This window comes from Ursus arctos, unplaced genomic scaffold (assembly GCF_023065955.2).
Source record: "Ursus arctos isolate Adak ecotype North America unplaced genomic scaffold, UrsArc2.0 scaffold_27, whole genome shotgun sequence".
Classification (NCBI taxonomy): Eukaryota; Metazoa; Chordata; class Mammalia; order Carnivora; family Ursidae; genus Ursus; species Ursus arctos.
Genome location: NW_026622952.1, coordinates 34,611,358 through 34,632,429, shown reverse-complemented (window position 1 = coordinate 34,632,429; position 21,072 = coordinate 34,611,358). Strand labels below are relative to the sequence as shown.

Here is a 21,072-nt window from a genome sequence, read left to right as displayed (position 1 = left end):
TCAGGTAGTAAGCAACTGCGATGGCCAGGGAGAAAGGAAAGCAACGTGGCGGCGGACAGGAGTGCTGCAGTGAGGAAAATAAGAGCATCTGAGGCTGCAAGGGAAGAGAAAAGGCTCCTGTAAATGTGGGGTTCCAGGCATGGGTACTTGAAAGTAGGAGCTGGGTACTGAAAAGCTGGGGGGTGTTCTCGAAACAATGCACTCCCTAAACAAGAAAGACGTAATTGAGAAAGTCTACAATGCTGTGGTTTGAGTACGGTAACAACAGCATGGGTAAGCAAAATTGTCAGGAATTAATTAACTTTAAAAGATGTTGCATGTGAGGTGCCAGGGGGACACGCAGGTAAAATACAGACTAAAATTACTACAGGGAGATCAGGTAACGGATGACATGAGGGAGCCAGGCAAGGCCTTGGTGTGCCCACATTTAACGGGACAAAAGCAGGGAACAGAAAGAAGGCTTAGACAACAGACTTCAAATAGAAGGTGGGAACCCCACTTCACTCTCTCGTCTTTTCACTCCAGCCTATAGGAAGTAATAATAAAACTACCAGCAAAGGCACACTCCATTCATGCATTCATCAGGCCACCAGATTTTAGCAGTGAGTGCCTCTGTCACGCACTGGGATTCGCAGGATGTGGGAAGCATGGTTCCCCAGCAGTTCTTTCACAGATAACCAGTGACCATGACCATCTGTCTGTCCTCTGGATGTAAGTGTTCCCCAGTGAGAGCGAAAACCAACGAACTCAGAGTGTGTCTGCTTGTTGTACCATCGGAAAATTACGGACTTACCACCAGGGAGGTAGTTCTGGTGAACACTAAGTACTCCTGACTACACTACATGAGACTCTCCATGGACCACCGGGAAACCCACCTGGCACAGTCAACGCAGGTGCAGCCTCTTCTCCACGACACTAAATGCCCTGTCACTACGGTCGCTCTCCCACCATCCTGACCATGGGAAGCAGTCACAGCTCATGCTGGAATTTTATAACCCCAAGCCCAGTTGTTGTTGAGTTTAACTTGTATACCATAAAATCTGCCCATGGTTTAAGTGTGCAAATCAGAAATTTTTAGTGAACGTATAGAGTGAAAACCACCACGCAATCGAAGCTTGGCACATTCCTACAACCCAAAACGACCCCTTGTGCCCCGGCGCAGTCACCACCCCCCACCCCTACCTCCTGCCCCAGGCAACCACTCATTTACGTTCTGTCTCTATAGATTTGCCTTTTCCGGAATTCAGATCAATGGAGTCGAACAACTTGTGGTTTCTGATGGCTGGCTTTTTACTTAGCATGTTCTTTTGAGGGACATCCATATTGTTGTGTGTCAAGAGTTTGCTCCTTTTATTGCAAAATAGTGTCCTACTGTATGCATATAACACATTTCGTTTATCCATTCACCGCTTTATAGACATTGGGATTGTTTCCGCTAGTATGAATAAGGCTGCTATAAGCATCTGCAAACAAATATAGCTTTTCAGAGAGAAACAATGATCCGACTTCAAGCTCAGTGTGAAGGGCCAACTTTCATGACGTGGTTGGCACAAGTTACTGGCACAGTGGTCTACAAACACTGAACATCAGAGAAGAGAGAAAAACCAGCTCACACCAACAAGGTATTAGCTTATTAACCTCATTAACACCAGAAAATCGTAATGTTTGTCAGCTGGCAAAGGGTGGCAATCCTACACGACTTCACTGCCCAGAAGCGGGACATCTGCGCTTCAGATGCCGACTCGACCAACTGCTGAAAACCTAAAGGAGTCCGTGCGAAGTAAGGGAAAAACCAGTCAGCCTGATGCACAGGCAGCAGAAACAGGCCTTTTATCTGTGTGGGCTCTCTCTACCAAGACACCCTCCTTCCCTCCACTTTTCCACCACTCTGTCCTGGCTCAGTTTCACCTTATGGTCGTCCTTTGAGATTCAGCTTCCTTAAAAGAGCCTTCAGAATGCACTGTCTTCCCAGGCAAGCCATCCTGCTCCCTAAGCGACACTATTCAATAGCATGGTAGGAGCTCTGGTTTGGGAAATATTTTTCCCATTCAAATTGGTCATATTTCATACAGTTCACATTTTTTCAGTTTACTTGTCTATTCTGTTCACTAAGTCCCTCCCGGTTTTTCTCTAAGCACGTAGCATGGCCCTTGGTGCTCAACAGATGTTAGAGAAAACAATGAGTGAGTGATTGCTGGGCCACATCTCTGCGTGGAGAGCCTGTGTACGTCAAGCCAACATCTGATTATCAGTTATCAACATCAATTATCAGGTAGATAATTCTGTAGGCGGGTGGTTTCATAGCCACACTGAATGTTAAACTCACATGAAATATAACCCCTGACCCCTGTTTCCCCCCTTCCCCCAACCCCACTCCTTCCCCAGATTACGCATCTTGGAAGACGCCATGATCCTCAACGCAGAGGCTTGAGTCACAACCCTTGATGCCTCCCTCTCCTTCACCTCCCAACTCCCCTACTCAACCCATCATAAATCCTGCAGGCTCAACCCCCAGACATCACCTCAACCCACACAGCTCGCGTTCTCCACCTCCCTTTGATGGCCAGCTCGCATCCCAATCCCACACCCCTCTCCTCAGGAGTCCCCGTGATTACCAGTGCAGCGTGTACCCTTCCAGACCTGTCTCTGCATATAGCTAGAAAACTGTCTGCAGCGTTCACATACATAATACACTGCATGTGCCATTCTGCACTTTACGTTATTTATCCAACGATATGACTTGGGACCTTTCGTGCTGCTATCTCATTTCTTATAGCAGGTTTAGACCACAGTTAATTTAGCCTTTCCAGTACAGTCCGGTACCGATGGACAGCTGAACTGTATCTAAAAACAACGCCGTACTGAGCATTCCTGAATGAGCCCCGGGGCAGATACTGACAAGTATTCTGCTCAGGCACAGGTGCACAGAGCTCGCCTCCGAAGGTGCATTTGCTGCACAGCTACACGCGCTCACAGGACGGCCGCTCCCGAGGGGATGGGGACTCCAGGCCGGGGTGCCTGACGTGGCCAGTTTCCAGGTCTGCAGCCCTGCAGTGGGGGCCGAGGAACGGAGTGCTCAGTTACACGGGTTTGGGTTCTAACTACCATGCAGCGGGCCGCAAAGTTTCACGGCTGGAGAAGTTTAAGAAGTAAGCTTGGGTGACTTGTGGGGAAGTATCTGGGCTTCACTTCTATCCTCTGGTTTTTACTTTTTTCTGGTCTACATCTACAGATTTTGCTACATTTAGAGACAAAGCAAATGAACGTCACACTGTTCATCATGTGAAGCTTGTGTTGTTTCTGTGGATCCCTGGTAAGCCTGCCTGGATAAATGCGTGTTGGTTTGGCCATGTGAGCACTGCAGTCCTGACGGACTGCACTGAACAAATTTCTGATGCTGTGGAGATGCTACTGGCAGAGCCTGGCCTGGCATTAAGACGTCTCATTACGACTGGGGCGCCTGGGTGGCACAGCAGTTAAGCATTTGCCTTCGGCTCGGCGTGATCCCGGCGTTATGGGATCGAGCCCCACATCAGGCTCCTCCACTATGAGCCTGCTTCTTCCTCTCCCACTCCCCCTGCTTGTGTTCCCTCTCTCGCTGGCTGTCTCTGTTGAATAAATAAATAAAATCTTAAAAAAAAAAAAAAAAAAAAAGACGTCTCATTACGACTGACCCAAACGGAGTAGCTAGCACTGGACTGTTGAGGGTCTTCCAGGAGCCTCGAGTGCAGAAGGGATTCTCAGGTTAAGTACAGGTCTTCAAGAATGGGAAGACCCTGGGGACATCTGACCTGATGCCCACAAATGGAACCATGCCTGACCGCTTCCAAAGAAAGCTTTGACGTCCAGGAGCCAATCATCGTCTGTGTTCCTGCAGTTTCTCATACCAGAGAAAAAGCACATGCTGGAAAGCGTGCTTAATGTTCCAGAGATGACTGTTTATACACCTGCAAAAGATCGATGCCTGCACCCATATATGTTACTTGGAAATTTGAGGGGTAACATTGGCTAGTCAGTTTCTATACAGTATCTATACACATATATCTTGTTCACATATCTTATATACAATGTTTCCATTAAGAGGAGGAAACATCCATTCACATGTTTTATGTATAATGTCTTCATTACAAAAAGGAAACATCTTTCTATTATTTAGCCTTTCTTGAACCTTGACGTACACCAAAGGAGTATAACAAACATTTAAAGCTTCTGACAAAGATTCTACAACTTACTTCTTCAATTTCTTTGTGTTAAACCGTTTCCTATTAAAGGTTATAATTTTAAATTATTGACATCAGGATCCAATTAGACTCTTCCGCGATATGTGTATATTGGACTGAGACAAATTTGCATTTTTTTAAAAACACATGTTTTTAGTGACCAATTTAATAGATCATGCATGGGGACATCCCTTGGAATTTTAGTTTAGGTGACTATTTTACTTCTTCCTTTATTGTTTAGTTGACTTGATATAATATGAACAAGAAGCAGACATTTGTATAAAAGTCACTGAGGTTTGCAGGCTCTTGTTAACTAGGCAGAGCTAATACACAAGTTTATCTAAAATAATCACTACCCATCGTATGACTCAGTTGATTTCCTCAAAGTTGCTATCATGTCTCATTTGTCTTGTTTATTGCTACAGTCTTTCTTCCTACCTCCCCACAACCTGCCTTGTCCACCACTGCAGTCCTTGGTGCCGACAGCAATGGCGGGTGTTCATTCAACACGCGTTCAATAAATTTTCTTTCTGCCAATCCTACTTACATCTGTGCTGATGACCCCGTCAACCACACACTGAATCGCTCTCAGGAAACAAGACTTCTGCATTGAAAACCACCTCATCTTGGCCCCAAGTACAGCTGACACACAAACCAAAAGAATCACAGAATTTTTTAAGGCTCCAGGTTGGAATTTCAAGAATCAAATATTGGAAAACTAAGAAATGTTCCTAAGCAGCCTAAGAAATGGCACTAACATGCTACAAATCAATTCCATACCTGGCATTTGCTTTGTGAGTTTAACATAAGATTGAATTTTTATAACTCATTCGAAGAGTTTCTCTGGGGCTATCTCCTTGGGCTCTCACCCTTTACTTTCCTATGGCGTAGCACCAGGTCCTCGAAGCACTAAAAATTAGACATATGGAATGTCAGGAATGCCTGATAACTACACTACCTTCAGAGATCAGCCCTCAGTCATAAACAAAAATGCACGGCCTTTGAGGTTCGACTCAGTTTGAAGCACACAGAAGTCATGAGGCAGAATGGCAAAGTGGACAAGGTGAAGCAGGGGTGCGCTGGGCAGGGCTCTAAATATAGTTCTTCATCACTGCAAAGACAACTATTGCTTCTTTATCTACAATGGTAATGAACTGAATGTGCAAAGCACACTGCTTGGTAAATTTTTAGATTAGTAACCCCTGATTTAGAAAAACAAGCCATTAAAATTGCTTTATAAAATAAAATTCAGCCAATTCCCAGACACTTTCCCTTACATCTCCTTATCGGGGCCTCACCTTAGCTATTTGTCCAGTTCTACCAGTGCTGGTACTGTTCAGGATTAATTAAAAGAAAAAAGGCAAAACGCAAAGTTTGAAGAATTGGCTTTTAGTCCAAAAGAGAAATAACAACTAATGTAGCATGTTTATCTCAATTAGGTCCCAATTTTTAAGGGGGGAAAAGAGGTTATAAAAGAGTTCTTGGAACAACTAACGTAATTTAAATATATTAGATGTCAGGTGATATTATAGAAACTTTTTTAAATTTCCATAGTTGTAATCATTGGTATTATGGTGTGTAAGAGCATATTCTCATTCTGGGAAGATGTATACTAACTTAGTAGTGAAGGGTCATAATATCTTACCTTCCAATGTTTCAGCAAAAAAGGTAAGTACAGATATAAATATAACATATACATATATGTAAAGAGAGGAAGGAAAGATAAAGCAAATATGGCAATAAGTTACTTGTCAGATCTAAGCAGAAAATATACATGCGTTCATTCTACTGTTTTCACTTTTTTGTATGTTTGAAATTTTTTATAATAAAATGTTGGGGGGAAATCCCTCATTAAGGAACTTCCAGTAAACACAATAGACTCAATGCGTGTGTTTACCTACACACCCTCTAGGACATAGCAGACAGGGGACGAAAAAAAGGCATACACACAAAAGACAAAGGGTGGGTCAATGGACAAATAGTGCAACAAAATTTGAGGTGGTGGAAGGCAAATGGCAGAGTAGTAACTGGCTTAGCAGACGTGAAAAATAAGAAACCTAAATCAGCAAGAAAGCAAGCTCAGAAGCTGATCCATTCATACTGCAAACCCTTACGCGGCTCTGGAATTCCAGCGTCAAGGACTCAGACATTAGGCTATGGCCGGGGAAGAGTAGTTGGAAGTTCGTTAAGTAGCAGTCAGAGCTCCAGCCTGCTTGTGCCCACCCTGGTCAGAACCATGGTTTCTTCTTTAGACAGACTCACAGAGAGGGACTGTGGGCTTCCGGGCAGCTGGTACAGCTGAAAGAAGGAAGACACCATTGACAACAGGAGGATTAAAGGACAGTCTACATACTGTCCAGGGAGCCTGCCAAGCCCCCTTTCCCTACTCAGCTTGCAGAATCTTGGTAACTAGGCTTATATTAACCAGGCAGGAGATGGTGGGGGTCTTCCCGGGAAAACTAAAAAGAACAGGAGAAGAGATCTGTTGACATCAATGTCTGGGAGTTCCATAATAGAGAGGCTGAGCTAGATCACTACACATCACCCCCACCACATACAGAAGCCCCACCCATCACATACAGAGCTTCCAAAGAGCTTTTTATGACTCGTTCTTAAGTATGACTGAGGGCTGTATCAGTCAGCACAAGCCAGGTGGTGCTGCAACAAAAAACAATGCCAGTCTCAGTGGCTAAACACACAATCACCCATTTGCCACTGAAGGCAAGTTTGAAGTGAGTCTGGATGACTCCCGCAGGCAGCTGGCCTCTAAAGCATGGCTCAGCCCTCCCGAACACACGTCGGGAAACTGTGGCACCTCCATCCCAAGATTACATGTATCTTGTGGGCAGGGAAGACATGCGCATGACTTCTGTTCACAATCCACTGGCCAAAATAAGTCACATTAAAGCAGGGAAGTTAATCCTCTCACGTGCCTGGAGGGAGTTAATGACGGGCATTAGTTACGTCTAACACAGAAGTTAAGAACACTAGGCTGTAAAATAAGAGCAGAATCTAAAACAAACACACTGAGACAATGAAACAGGCAATGTAATAAATAGGAGAAAATTTCAATTTTGTTTAGAGAAGTTTCAATTAGCACTTTGAAAGAGTTAGAACAGAACATCATAAAGGAAATATTTGGAGAAAGAATTTTAAAACTCTTGGAAATAAACAATATGAGAACAGAAATGAACCCATCTATTGAAGAGTTAGATCAAGAAAATGTCCCAGACAGTAAGACAAATAGAAGGGAAAGACAGGAAAATTGGAGGACCAGTCCAGAAGGTCTAATATCTGACAAGCAGGAGTTTCAGAGAGAGAAAACAAGGTACATGTGAAGGGGAAAGACATTATCAAAGATGTAGTGCAAGAAAATTTCTCTGAACGAAATGACATAGGTTTCCAGATTGTTTACGGCCCACTCAAAACAATGGTCAAAAAAGTCCTAAATCAAAGCAGAACATTGTAAAATTTTAGAACACGGAGGCAACGAGAAGATTATAAAAGTTTCAAAGAGGGACCAGGTCACCAAAACACACCCCCCCCAGACAAATCAAGAATCAGAAAGGCTATCCACTAACGATAGAATTTCTGAAAAGAAATATAAAAAATGGATCCCATTTATAGTAGCATCAAAAACAATAAAATACTTAGGAATAAATTTAACCAGGAGGTGAAAGAGCTCTACTGTGAAAATTATAAGACACTGATAAAAGAAATCAAAGAAGGCACAGATAAATAGAAAGGTATCTCATGTTGACAGAACTGGAAGAATTACTTGTTAAAATGTCAATACTGCCAAAAGCCATCTATAGATTCTATGCAATTCCTGTCGAGATTCCAATGGCATTTTATTATACAAGTAGAAAAAATACTCCCAAAATTTATATGGAACCACAAGAGTCCCTGAAGAGCCAAAGAAATCCTGAAAAAGAAGAAAAAGCAGGAAGCATCACACTCCCTGATTTCAGGCTCTATCATCAAAACACTATCTACTGCCATAAAAACAAACCAACCTGTGGAACAGAATTGAGAGCCCAGAGATAAACCCAAGCACGTAAGTCCAACTAATATTTGACAAAGAAGCCAAAATACCCAATGGAGAAAAGACAGTCTCTTCTATAAATGGTGCTGAAATAACTGGATACTCACATGCACAGAATGAAACTGGACCCTGTCTCAAACCACTCACAAAAATTAACTTGAAATGTATTACAGACTTAACTGTAAGCCCTGAAGCCATGAGACTCCTAGAAGAAAACATAGGAACAAAGCTCCTTGACATGGGTCTTGGTGATGCATTTTCGGATACAACACCTAAAATAAGCAACAAAATAAAAAATAAACAAGTAGGATTTCATCAAACTAGGAAGCTTCTGCATAGCAAAAGAAACAATCAACAAAGTAAAAAGACAACCTACAGAATGAGAAAAAAATTTGTAAACCATATACCTGAAAAGGAGTTAATATCCAAAATATATGGAGAACTCATACAAATAGCAAAAACAAACAAACCACAATTAGCCCAATTAAAAAATGGGTAGAGAACCTGGACAGACATTTTTCCAAAGAAGATACATGAAAGGCCAACAGGTACATGAGAAAAATATTCAGCATCACTCAATATCACTGGAGAAATGCAAATCAAGACCACAATGAGATATTACCTCACACCTGTTAGAATGGCCATCATGAAAAAGACAACAGGTAACAAATACTGAAGACGCGGAGAAAGAAAAACGCTTGTGCACTGCTGGTGGTAATATAAATTGGTACAGCCATTATGGAGGAACCTCAAAAAATTAAAATTAAAGCTACCATATGACCCAGCAATTCCACTTCTGGGAATATATACACAGGAAATAAAAACACTAACTCCAAAAGATATTTGCACACCCATGTTCATAGCAGCATTCTTTACAACAGCCAAGACACGGAAACAACCTAAGTGTCCATCGACAGATGAATGGATAAAGAAGCTGTGGTATACACACACAAAGGAATATTATTCAGCCTTAAAAATTGAGGAAACCCAACCATTTGCAACAACATGGATGGAACTTGAAGATATAATACTAAATGAAATAAGTCAGACAGAGAACAAATATTGTATGATTTCACTTACATGTGGAATCTTATAAAACAAACAAATTCACAGAAAAAGATCAGATCGTGGTTGCAAAGGCCAAAGGCATGGGGGAATTGGAGGAAGGGGGTCAAAAGGTACAAACTCTCAGTTATAAGATAAATAAGTACAAGGGATGGAACGTACAATATGGTGACTACTTCTGTATGATATATGGGAAAGTTGTTAAGAGAGTAAATACAAAGAATTCTCATCAAAGGGGAACTATTTTTCTTTTTTTAATTGTATCTCTATCAGATAATGGATGTTAGTTGAACCTTCTATAATAATTTCACGAATACGTAAATCAAACCATCATGCTGTATACCTTAAGCGTATACAATGATGTATGTCAATTATTTCTTAATAAAACTGGAAAAAAAGAATCAGAAAGTCATCAGATTTCTCAAACACAAGACTGAAAGCTACAAGTCAACAGAGCAATATTATCAGATTTTTGAGAGCAAATTATTTCTAACCTGGAATTATATCCCCAGCTAAAATATCAATCAGGTATGAGAGTAGAAAACTGTGGCATTTTCTGAGATGAAAAGTCTCAACAAATTCATCTCCTATGTCCCCATTCTAATGCAACTCTTCCAAAATGACAGAGGAAATGAAGAAAAGTGGATGACTGGGATCCCAAAATTAAGGGATTCAACACAGGTAAAAGACAAATGAAATCTACAAGATGGCAGTACATGGAGATCCCATAAACATATGCCATGTGTAGCAGTTACAGTGAATAACCAGTCTGAAGTGGAGACCAAGAACAGAAGGAATAGGAGGTCTGAAACCAACAGAACACCCGCTGTGTTTAAATGCACTGAAAGGAGATTTATAATTCTGGCAGCAAATAGGCAACAGAGACATAGAAAAATTAAATGACTGAAAAACAAGAGATAATTATTAACCACAGAAAAAACAAAGGAAATTCAATTATAGTACACTAGATTGGTCATCCAGAAACAATATTTACATAGTCATAAAAATGTAAACATTGAATACTGATTTCTTCACAAGGTGACAGAATACCCTGAGATGATGATGAGGGGAAAGGAAGTGGGGGGGGGGGGAGTGGGGGGAGGTGGGAAGGTCACCCGTAAGAGAGCCGAATCCTCATCCAGAGCAGGAAGTCGATTCTCAAAATCTACAACTGAAAAATTAAGACATGTAAATATGTTATTTAAAAACACAGAGGAAGGGGCGCCTGGGTGGCTCAGTCGTTAAGTGTCTGCCTTCGGCCTAGGGCATGATCCCAGGATCCTGGGATCCAGCCCCACATCGGCCTCTCTGCTCCGCTGGGAGCCTGCTTCTTCCTCTCCCACTCCCCCTGCTTGTGTTCCCTCTCTCGCTGGCTGTCTCTCTCTCTCTGTGAAATAAATAAATAAAATCTTTAAAAAAAAAAAAAAGGAAAAAGGAAAAATAGAAAATAAAAATACCAAAAGAATAAATAGATTAATAAATTATAGATTAAGAAATAGAAAATAAATAAAAATACCAAAAATTAAATACGTAGGTAATGGTTAACTCTGGGGAGAGAAAATCAGGTGTGACTAAGAGAAAGTGGGTTAGAAGACCAGTGCTTTGCCTTGGGAACTTATTTTGTGTTTATTAATCACTTACAGATTAACTTTGAAACAAAGTTGTAAAATCTCCCATAAGTTTCCAACTTTAATCTCAAAAGTCTGAAACCTTTCTCTAGTGTCTCTATGTACCGATTTTAAATTTATTCCTAAATAAATTTCATATAAATTGTTAACATTACATTTGCTCGGAGCTTATGTAAAGTAGATTTTTCTGGTACCCTAAAGCGCATAACCTAAACATCTGAAAATCCTGCCAATGTTGTCTTTTAGTATAAACCACCTTTTAGTGAATCTTAAAACAGAAAATAAACATATTATATCTTGTTCTTCTAGCTTTTAATTAGAAGCCTCTGTTACATTCAGTAACTGTTAAGAGATACCAAATAATATACATGAAAAGTATTCCACAAAGTGTTAAACCACAACATTAATGCCTTTATTTTCATTTTTGAACCCTGACTCTGCTCTCAAAGAGGCTACAATCTAACTGGCAAGACAAAGCACATGCAGAGATAATCTAACATAAGGCAGTCTGTACCATGTGACTGGTACAAAATGAAGACACTTGATTAGAACCAGTTTCCATCCAGATGCATCTGAAAGAGTGATGGTCATGCTAAGCTCTCATCAGCTACCTACTCTTCTCATTTTATAAAGCAGAAAATTAATTTGAAGAAATTCCTTTACGTAAATGTCATAATTCGATGACCATTTCTCTGCCTATTATTTCCATGGCACTCTCAAAAAATAATATAGAAAGTCAATATAAATGAAAAACTATGTCCAGAAAGAACATTTCAACATCCAAGGCTCCAGCGGTCCCCAAGCAGGACTCTGAGCTCTCCCTGTATCCACTCCTTCGCGGCACCGCCCCCCCCCCAGGTTCCCAAACCTGGCGAACACGCTGTCGTCCTCCGCCTTCTCCCCCACCCACACATTCTTCCAAATGACAACAACTCCAGGACCTCAGAGCTGAAAAGTGTGCCCGTGGAAGCCCTGCAGCTGTTGTCAGATATCTGAAGATCACACTCAGGGAAGGGTTTTGAATGTTTTATTCCTATATCTTCTGAGCCTCAGGCTGGCCTGGTGAGCTCGTCCCCCCTTGTGACTCCAAGTGTCTGCCTCCTGAATCTGATGTTTGAAGACAGATGATAGATCAAAGAAGACTCACTATTTTCTAGAGTGGAAATCATTCCCTGGCCAAGGGCATAGCAACTGTTAATCTAATGTTTTTGTCTTTTTTGAGTTTATAATAAGCATCTGGAATATGCATCTGGAATAAACCTCTCACCATTATTTCTGCTGCAGCGTTATGTTCATTTTGTCCAGCAAACCTACTGTTCTCTAAGTAACATGAAAACCTAGTTCCCAAAGAAAATAAAGTCATCATTTTGAAGTGTGCTGTTCTTTTGAAGGTCAAATTGGGGTCCATGAGAAACTGGTTTTACAGCAACTTCTCTACTTAGGTAAAATATCTACCTGACTGTTTTTTTTTTTTTTTAAGATTTTATTTATTTATTTGACAGCGAGAGAGGGAACACAAGGAGGGGGAGCGGGAAAGGGAGAAGCAGGCTTCCCGCTGAGCACGGAGCCCGATGCGGGGCTCGATCCCAGGACCCTGGGATCATGACCTGAGCCAAAGGCAGACGCTTCACGACTGAGCCACCCAGGCACCCCCACCTGATTGTTTATATTAAGTAAGCTAGAATCAGGTTTCAAACGTGTTCCTGGGATGAAAACATTATTTTACATGATGTGTTTGATGATACAACTTATAAGATAAATGGCTTATGAGAGAAAGTTGTAGCCCTTCATTTAATACCTCCTTTCTTTATACCAGGTCTTGAATCTCCAAAATTACTTCTTTGTCATAAATACTATGTGATATAAACAACTGGATTTTTATGCATGAAAATATTCACCCCACAGCTTGGGTATACCATGGTCATTCCAAAACTATATTTTCTCAGGATTTCTCTGATGGACATCCAAAAACATAATTAAAAAAACATTAAGTTAACTTGGCATAAAGTATAAAAAATACACAAAACATGCTTTCAGTCCTTTCTCAGACTTTACCAGCTTTATCGTAACACATTTCATTTCAATGAGTATCAACAATGATTAGGTATAATTAGAGCAAAATAATATGTAAAAATGATATGTAAGCCTATACTTATTTGATCAATTTTTCTAATTTTAATATTTCCAAACGTTTTTAAAAGTACAAAGATCTAGACTTTATAAAAACATGACATTTCATAATTAAAGACTTTTTTCCTGCATCTCTACACAAACCATAATTTATTATTTTTTTAAGATTTATTTATTTTAGAGACAGAGAGTGAGCAGGGGGCCCGTCTCAGGGCTCAATCTCACGACCCTGAAATCACGACCTGAGCCAAAACCAAAAGTCAGACACTTAACTTACTGAGCCACCCAGGTGCCCCGTACACAAGCCCTAATTTAAAATCCTATTTCAGTGTGAAAATGGTATCTACTGTCCTTGCTTTTAATTTTTGTTCTTAATGATTTCTACCATAGTTAGCATGCACTCTGACACTCAGGGACAGACAGGGAGTGAACAACTGGTTTAACAATCTCCCTTCTTACTGTTTGCTTTCTTTAAAGAATTTCTAGGCACTAGACATTTTAAAAAGTAAGCTTCAACATCCTTGAAGTAGAATAGACGTCTTTACCTTATCACAACTAAGCCAAGACACAGGGACACTGATGTCACTGGGCCAGAAGTAATCATAGAGTCCCAAAAGTAGAGCTCTGGGTAAAGTGAGATACCCACTACACAAGAAATCAGGGCACCTAGGGTCAATCTCTGCCAACAGCTTGCTGGGAGAGCTTAAACAGTTAACAATCTCTTTGATTGTTAGTTTTCTTCATCTATAAAACCACAGGGTTTGATTCAAAGTCTATGCATGCTCTAAAGCTTAATGATTTTTTAGATTCTGCAATACTTCACTGTAGATTGTAGGAATTCATATCTTATTTTCCCACTGACTTAGATAGAAATCTCAATGACTCTTAACTGGCAGGGGCCCCTGTGTCCCCAGAAAGAGCCCTTTACTATATCTGGAAGGAAATACAAAGATCTTTATAAATCTTTTTTTAAAAAATTGTTTGCTGACTTCCATTGCCAACTACATAAAATCCAAGGTATGTATGTGGTTTGGCATTCGGGATACCCCAAAATCTGACCTGAACTGTCCTTCCCAACTTTTATCTCCAATGATTCCCTTTCCTGTTCCCAAAGCTACAAACTTTTTTTTTTAAAGAAGAGATGAATTTATTTATTTTTTTTTAAAAGATTTTATTTATTTTTTTAAAGATTTTATTTATTTATTTGACAGAGAGAGAGAGACAGCCAGCGAGAGAGGGAACACAAGCAGGGGGAGTGGGAGAGGAAGAAGCAGGCTCCCGCGGAGGAGCCTGATGCGGGGCTCGATCCCAGAACGCTGGGATCACGCCCTGAGCCAAAGGCAGACGCTTAATGACTGCGCCACCCAGGCACCCCAACTGCGCCACCCAGGCACCCCCCAAAGCTACAAACTTTCTGAACACATTTTCCCTAAGTACACCAAAGCCTTCCCGTCACTCGTGTTTTTGTTCATGGTACTGTCCTTACCTACACCGTTTTCTATCTCTACAAAGTCAAGTTTTACCCAATCCTCAAAGCTGGAGGGACTATACAACTTACCATCCAAACTGGGATGATTTGAAAGTGAAGAGGGATGTTAGCTGAGTGGGACACCACGCCGCCAGGTGTAAACTGGGGCTCACACAAGCAGATTGAGTCATGGGATCACCCTACACAAAGCCCAACTCAAGTGCACATCTACTAGAAATAATCTCTCCCTCCCCTAAAACTCCACTGCACTTTAAATTAGTATCTCTTTTCAATGATCATTTCTGCCTATATCTGAGCTACATGTGTAACAAGTTTTATCCCCCTTACCAGTTCTGAGTCATGAAATGATTCAGCATTATGTTCCCCACGATGCCTAGCATATACAGTGAGTGTTCGGTAAATATTTGATGAATGAATGAGCTCCTAGGTATGTCTAACTGTGATATATTACATTAGGTTGTTTCAAGGTGGTTACATACCTTTAAAATCAACACTGCAGTCCACTGAAAAGAACCACACTCCTTGGCCACGCGGAAGAGCCATCTCCCTCAGAGATGGGCCATGTTCACACACTACGATGGCTTGTCCGAGTACGAACCTTCCCTGACACATCCACCAAATTCACACGATGCCGTATCTGTTGGAACAGAAACCCTATCACCCACTACTTGGTGCGTCAGTAACAGCTGCGTGTCTAAGCCCCGATACAAGATCTACAGAACTCTGCTTCCAATCTGTGAGATGTTTCATGAAGAGCACCGTTCTCCCTTGGCAGAGCCTTGGATCTCGGGATAGAGAGCTGAGATGCAACTTACCCTCCAATAGGCTTCTGACTGCCCTGAATCCCAAAGTATTTTATCTATTCCTTTCTTAGGTTATTGACTACTTTCTAGTTACACATTCTAGGCACCTTGGGGTCCAGATCTGCACTCACTGATCTTTGTATCCCCTGGAGTGCACAGAAAAACACACATAGTACACGCTCAATGAATACTGGCTGAATTAATCTTAAATCGATGAGTAAGTGACTTGAGGTTGAGTGGCCTTCCTTACTTATGTGGAAAGGAAGAATTTCCATGGCCCTGCTGAAACACAAGATATACACTGAGGCCCGCTCTGTCCATGTATCCCAACTCCTTAATGTACAAATGTCCCATGAGACAGATATGATGAGTCTTCATTCTACAAAACCTTATATGGTTCAGAGAAACGGAGAGCACTGTTCAGAAGGAGCTAAGTGATGGAGAGGGGTCTTAAATCCAGACATTCTGACCACAGGACTCTCTTGGTTCACCCAGGCATACTGCAATGAACTTGACAGATACGGCATTTATATAACAGGAAGTATTACAGGTCGATGGCTACTCTCATCCCTGAGTGTCATAGGCTACACCAGACAACTGCCCACAATGTTTCCTGCAGTTCTATTAATTTTCTGAAACAAAGGGGGAAAAGCTCTCATGTGCTTCCAGACGCAGGTAGATCTGACTATGTCAGCGTGGGGGAAGAGGAGAGAGAGAAAGCATAAATGAGAGAAATACAGGGGTCAGAAGGGGAAGTGTGGAGTGTCACAGTGCAGTGCAGTGCTGTGCCCGGGCAAGCGCACATTACAATATGCTGCACAAACGCATCAACTTATTCAGTGGACACAATAAATGAGGCACTTCATCATGTGGCATGTCCACCTGGTGATGGGCTCTTTTACTAAAACAGAACGCCTTACAGATTAAACAAAAGCACTTCTAAAAACTCAAACACACTTACTTTGTGTCCAAGTATATTTCACCGCACCATATTTAAATGCCTCACTCAGGGTTTGGATGAAAAATCAAAACTCATAATTTGTGCCAGTTTTTAGAGTTCCTTCATTACCTATACAGTCTCTACATTCTTTCTTTGTAAGACTAATTAAATTTAAGCCTCAATGGGCTTCATTCCCATTTGCTATGAGGCTGAAGGCATGACAAGTATGTAGCATTTATATAACAGGAAATATCTAAAAGCATTCTGCTGAGATTTCCTTCCCCCACACCCCCTTCCACACCCATTCCTTAAACTGCCTTCGAAAGGCTTGCTGTGTTCTTCAGAACTTAAACAGGAGTCACTAACAGGAATAATGCACCTACCCCTTAGTTTGTTTAGACACCACATCGCCACTAAAGTCGTATTTAGCCTGGCTTCAACAGCCCCTCCAGCCTAGCACCTGACCCTTAATGCTCAAATATTTTAATGCCATGTAGGTCAAATATGCTTTTCTGTTGTTATCAGGGTGGAATTTAGGAGGAAAAGAAGAAAGCTTACCAACTCGGCTTTCCATTCTCCACATACCAAACCCTAATCAAGAGGCCCTTCCAACGTCTGACGTGTTTGTGGCTCCGACTCTCCAAGTCAGGAGAGGCCCTTCCACCCCCTTCCACCTCTCTAACCCTTGCTCCCTCACCCACCTCCTATCAGCTTTGCCCAGCCTTGGTTTGAGTTCCCATGGGCGTTTACCCAGTGCAAGTAAGACTCGGCGACAAATGGAATGTGAGGTGCCCGGCTCAGGAATGTCTGTTTATGGGACACTCGAGGTAAGGATTGTCAGGACAGTGTTTAAAGGATTCTAACATTTATCAGCGATCAGTACCCTCTGTCACAGCACCTCGTAACAGCCAGTAGTACTTCTGGTTTATTAAACGTCTCAAGTGTGCCTTTTCGACAGGATACCACTGGTCAAGAAAAAATCCTTAAGGTAATGAGAATGCGGATGTTGCCACACTGGAGGCTGTCACACACCACTGGCACGCTGCCAGCCATAGTCGGCCTGACTTTTGAACAGTCTATCTGTGACCCCAGAAGCCAATGAATGTCAAAGAATAGCCAGAGGTCTGGCTCCACTGAGGGACATCTTCATAATAGTTGGGTCAAGCTGGTCTAAACCCGATCTATTCCAGCACCCATACCCACAAGAAAGGACTTCTCTGCCTGCTCCAAAGCCACACAAAACTTCTCTCCAACCATGTAGACTGGTTTCAGGGTTTCCCAAAATATCCCTGATTTTTAAAAAAGCAAGCATCTCTAAGTTAGTTCTAAGCTTCTCTATTTTTGAAAGACCAAGTCCCAATCTCTTCTGTTTCCACTTCTTTCTGACCTGTTAAAAAAGGTCAAATCACACAACGCAGAGGACACTGAACTGCATTAAGTCCTAACATTTTCCAAGCAAAGTAACAGGCAGTTTAAGGTACTAAATGAAATTTAGAGCAGAAAGTGAATTTCTCATATGGATCTTCTTCATTGCTGCTCACAGAAGTTATTTTGTCCGAACTGCAAAAGAGAATTTTAATTTCTGTTCCATTTTCTCATTACCCTCAAAAACTCTAAAAGTACCATTTTGTTAAATTGAGTCAGTCCCAAATGAACAGAGTAATTCGGTAACTTGGCTCAATTGTCCACAGAACACTAATTTCATTTTATCTAAAATTAATACAACCTGCAACATTAAAGCAAACCACTCCCTCTAATCTCGCCACCTTATTTTATGATTCAATTCTATGTATAATTACGTTATAAGATTATAAGGCACCTAATAACTCGATCACTAATCACTTTGGCATTATGGCCTAGGAAATATCCCAGGTCTCCTGACAAAACTGAAAACATCTAGAATACAACCTTGCTTAGACTGGAGTTAGGCTCCAAGAGCTCCCTTGTGAGTCAGCTGGTTAGTGCCCAGGTTACTTACTTGGTTAGGCCCCCAAACCAGATGGCAGAAGTCTTACCCTCACAGTTTACCTATATAAAGGTCTCTGTGTCCCCTGTACCATCTGCCAAGCTTTTCCACTGCAAGAAGGTCTGTCATTCTGCTCTCATTACCCTCTCATCGGTGGACTCTGGACCTCTCTTCCAGCTGCAGCCCAGGGCCAGCAGGAATGCAGGTGCGGACCAGACTGGGGGCTCTACTGGCCAGCAGGGTAACCCTCTGCACATTTCCCAAGAAATTACTTTCTCATGTTTCGGTGGCCACATGGAGGGGTCTGCCTGCTACCACTTTTCTTTACCATCCAGAGTGGCTGTCCTTTACAGCTCACCGGGAAAACAGTTTAACAAGCTTCACCTCTATCTTCTTTTGTGCCTGATGCAAATCGCTGGGCTATCCTATGGCTTTTCACTGCTGGTCACTCAAGGAAGCGGGCTGCTTTTCCTTGAAGTCATGTCATCTCACCAAGGGGCCACAGAGAAGAACAAAAATTGAACAGTGGGAATAATGAGGCTTCTTGGAGCACAGATGAAAGATGAACATGTTTGAAAAGGCAAAGGCCTTGATGAGACCCTGGGACTGTGGCTGAGACTCCAAGCACAGGCTGTAGAAAGCAAAGATAACCACTGAACTACATGGACTAGACAAGGGGAGGACAGCAATGCTACTGGGGAAGGTGGGGATGGGGCCTGTGTGGAGCAGGGGGTGGGCAGCGAAAGGAAGAGTTGACACAGGAGTAGAGCACGTTCTCATGAGTCAGACAACCTACAAGTCCCACAGAAAACAACTCTGCCAACTCTGCGGACTAGAACAAGGACAGGGAAGAGGGGGCAATCTCAAACCAGGGCAGTAATGGCTTGTTAACAGGAAACACCCTTCAGACCCTAACAAATAGCTAGATACAGACAATAAAACTGCTGACAATGGCTGCCGAAGGCAAAGGAAGGCAAAGAACTTCCATCTCGAGTACGAGCAATCCTTGCATTGGCCGGTAGTGCTGCGCTGTAAAAATGAAGGGTGCCAACAGAACCATGCAGATTGATCTTCCTAATCAACGGGGAAAAGCTTACAACTGTTCCATGACCTTTGAAAATTTTATTCAAAATATTAAAGGCTCTCTATGATGTAAAGAAATGAAAAAATGGTGTTCACTTAGTATACTGCAATTTGAAACATCAGAAACTGGGAATTAAAGTGTGTATTTCTTTGTAAAAAAAAAAAGTATATATATAGATATAGATATCTATATATATATCCAAAAAAAAGAAAAGAAAAACATTATCAAGAGTAGTTTGAACAGGGCTTGCCTTCTTCAGGTTGCATAACTTAAGATATGAAGGGAGACTCTTTTCTATACCTTAACGAACTGCCACACTCTTTCTAAGTTTGGATTGGCTGCCAACATCTTACTCTTTGTGCTTTCACAAATGATCCCTGAGAGCTCCTTTAATGTGAAGGTATATGGTGGCATCACTTCCTCTGGGACATCTTCATCCTTTCCGTCAGCCACTTGCCTCATTTATGCCGAAAAACTTGCCTTCACCAAATTCCTAGAGCTACATATCTCCTCCAGTCTCTCCAGTGGTGGCAATGTCAACACTCCCTTGGTCAACTATCTCTTCTGTAACTCTATTTATGTTCGACTCCAATCCTGCAAGGTTATTTGTACAGTGTGGTAAAAGTTCCTGCCATTCTGCACCTGTTCCTCACCATTACTTCCTGCTGCGATGCTTGGACATTTTCTAATGCATGCTGTATGTCGTATTTCTTCCAAAATTCAGCTACATAAAATGCATGCTCTCCAGTTGTAGCACCAATAACCCATCTAACAGTCCATTTAAGATAATAAGCTTTAAAAGCTGAAAAAACTCCTTGGTTCATTGGCTCCATTAATGAAGTTGTGTTAGCTAGTAAAAGTTTTCCCATTCATTCAAGTCCCCAAGAGAATCAGGGTGACCTGGAGCATTATCTAACAGTAGCAATTCTGCTTTAAAAATTAAATTATTTTGCCTAGCTCTGAACAAAACCACAATCGAAACAAGTTTTGAAACAATGATACCGTAACCCCCGATCTTTTATTTGTGTGCCAAGTGACAGGTCCAAAATGTCCAAAAGATGCTTTTTTGTGATTTTTGAATGCTCTGCGATTCTCAGACTGATAGATAAACAGGGGTTTTAATTTAAAGTCCTAATAGAAAAGCCACTCTGTGTTGAACTCCTTCACAGCCACTTTGAGATCTGACATCTTTTGTGGCCCAAGCTCCCGACAGGGTTGCCTTCCAACATGTCTCACGGACACTAAATAGTTGACAATGACGATCTTCAACCGCCCTTACCTAATCCCTGGAATCTGGATGCAAAATTCTCAGCTGACCCACTCTACAGCTTCACCTGATGGTTCGACATTAATCCATCCACGCTGACTTCTGAATGATGAAGCCAGTCTTTCCTCTTTAATATCCATGCAGTTACTATTTTCTCTCCATGTGGCAACTAACTTCAATGAGAAGTTGAACTGATTAAGCCTGAGTGAGACCTAAACTGATTGCGACTTTTTAAAAGACAGTCTTCAAACCAAAAGAGAAGTAAACATTTCATTTTAACCATAAGCCACTTTCTGTTCCCGGTACAGTTTAAACTAAAAGATGCTGAGGTGACTTTACCTGGTTTTCACATTCACAGGACATTTTCATTACTTTTTCATTTCATCCCATAGCTTCACACAAGCTGCGATCTCAGCTCATCTTGGCTTTGCTGTC

At 41.6% G+C, this 21,072-nt stretch overlaps 1 protein-coding gene across 5 annotated transcripts in view; it reads right to left on the bottom strand.

Annotated features, from left to right (window-relative positions):
• The window catches only part of WWC2 (WW and C2 domain containing 2), a 201,601-nt gene that overhangs the window by 114,835 nt on the left and 65,694 nt on the right, over nt 1–21,072 (bottom strand). Inside the window, exon 1 of one of the 5 annotated variants that reach the window (XM_057303536.1) lies at nt 15,057–15,214. The exons of 3 other annotated variants lie outside the window; for them this stretch is intronic. Coding sequence is in view for 1 of the 2 variants with exons in the window: in XM_057303534.1 (XP_057159517.1) it covers nt 10,446–10,468 (23 nt within the window). In the remaining variant the exon portion in view is untranslated. Of the gene's footprint in view, nt 1–10,445; nt 10,484–15,056; nt 15,215–21,072 lie in introns of those variants that run through there. One more of the 5 variants, XM_057303534.1, reaches the window with a different exon arrangement.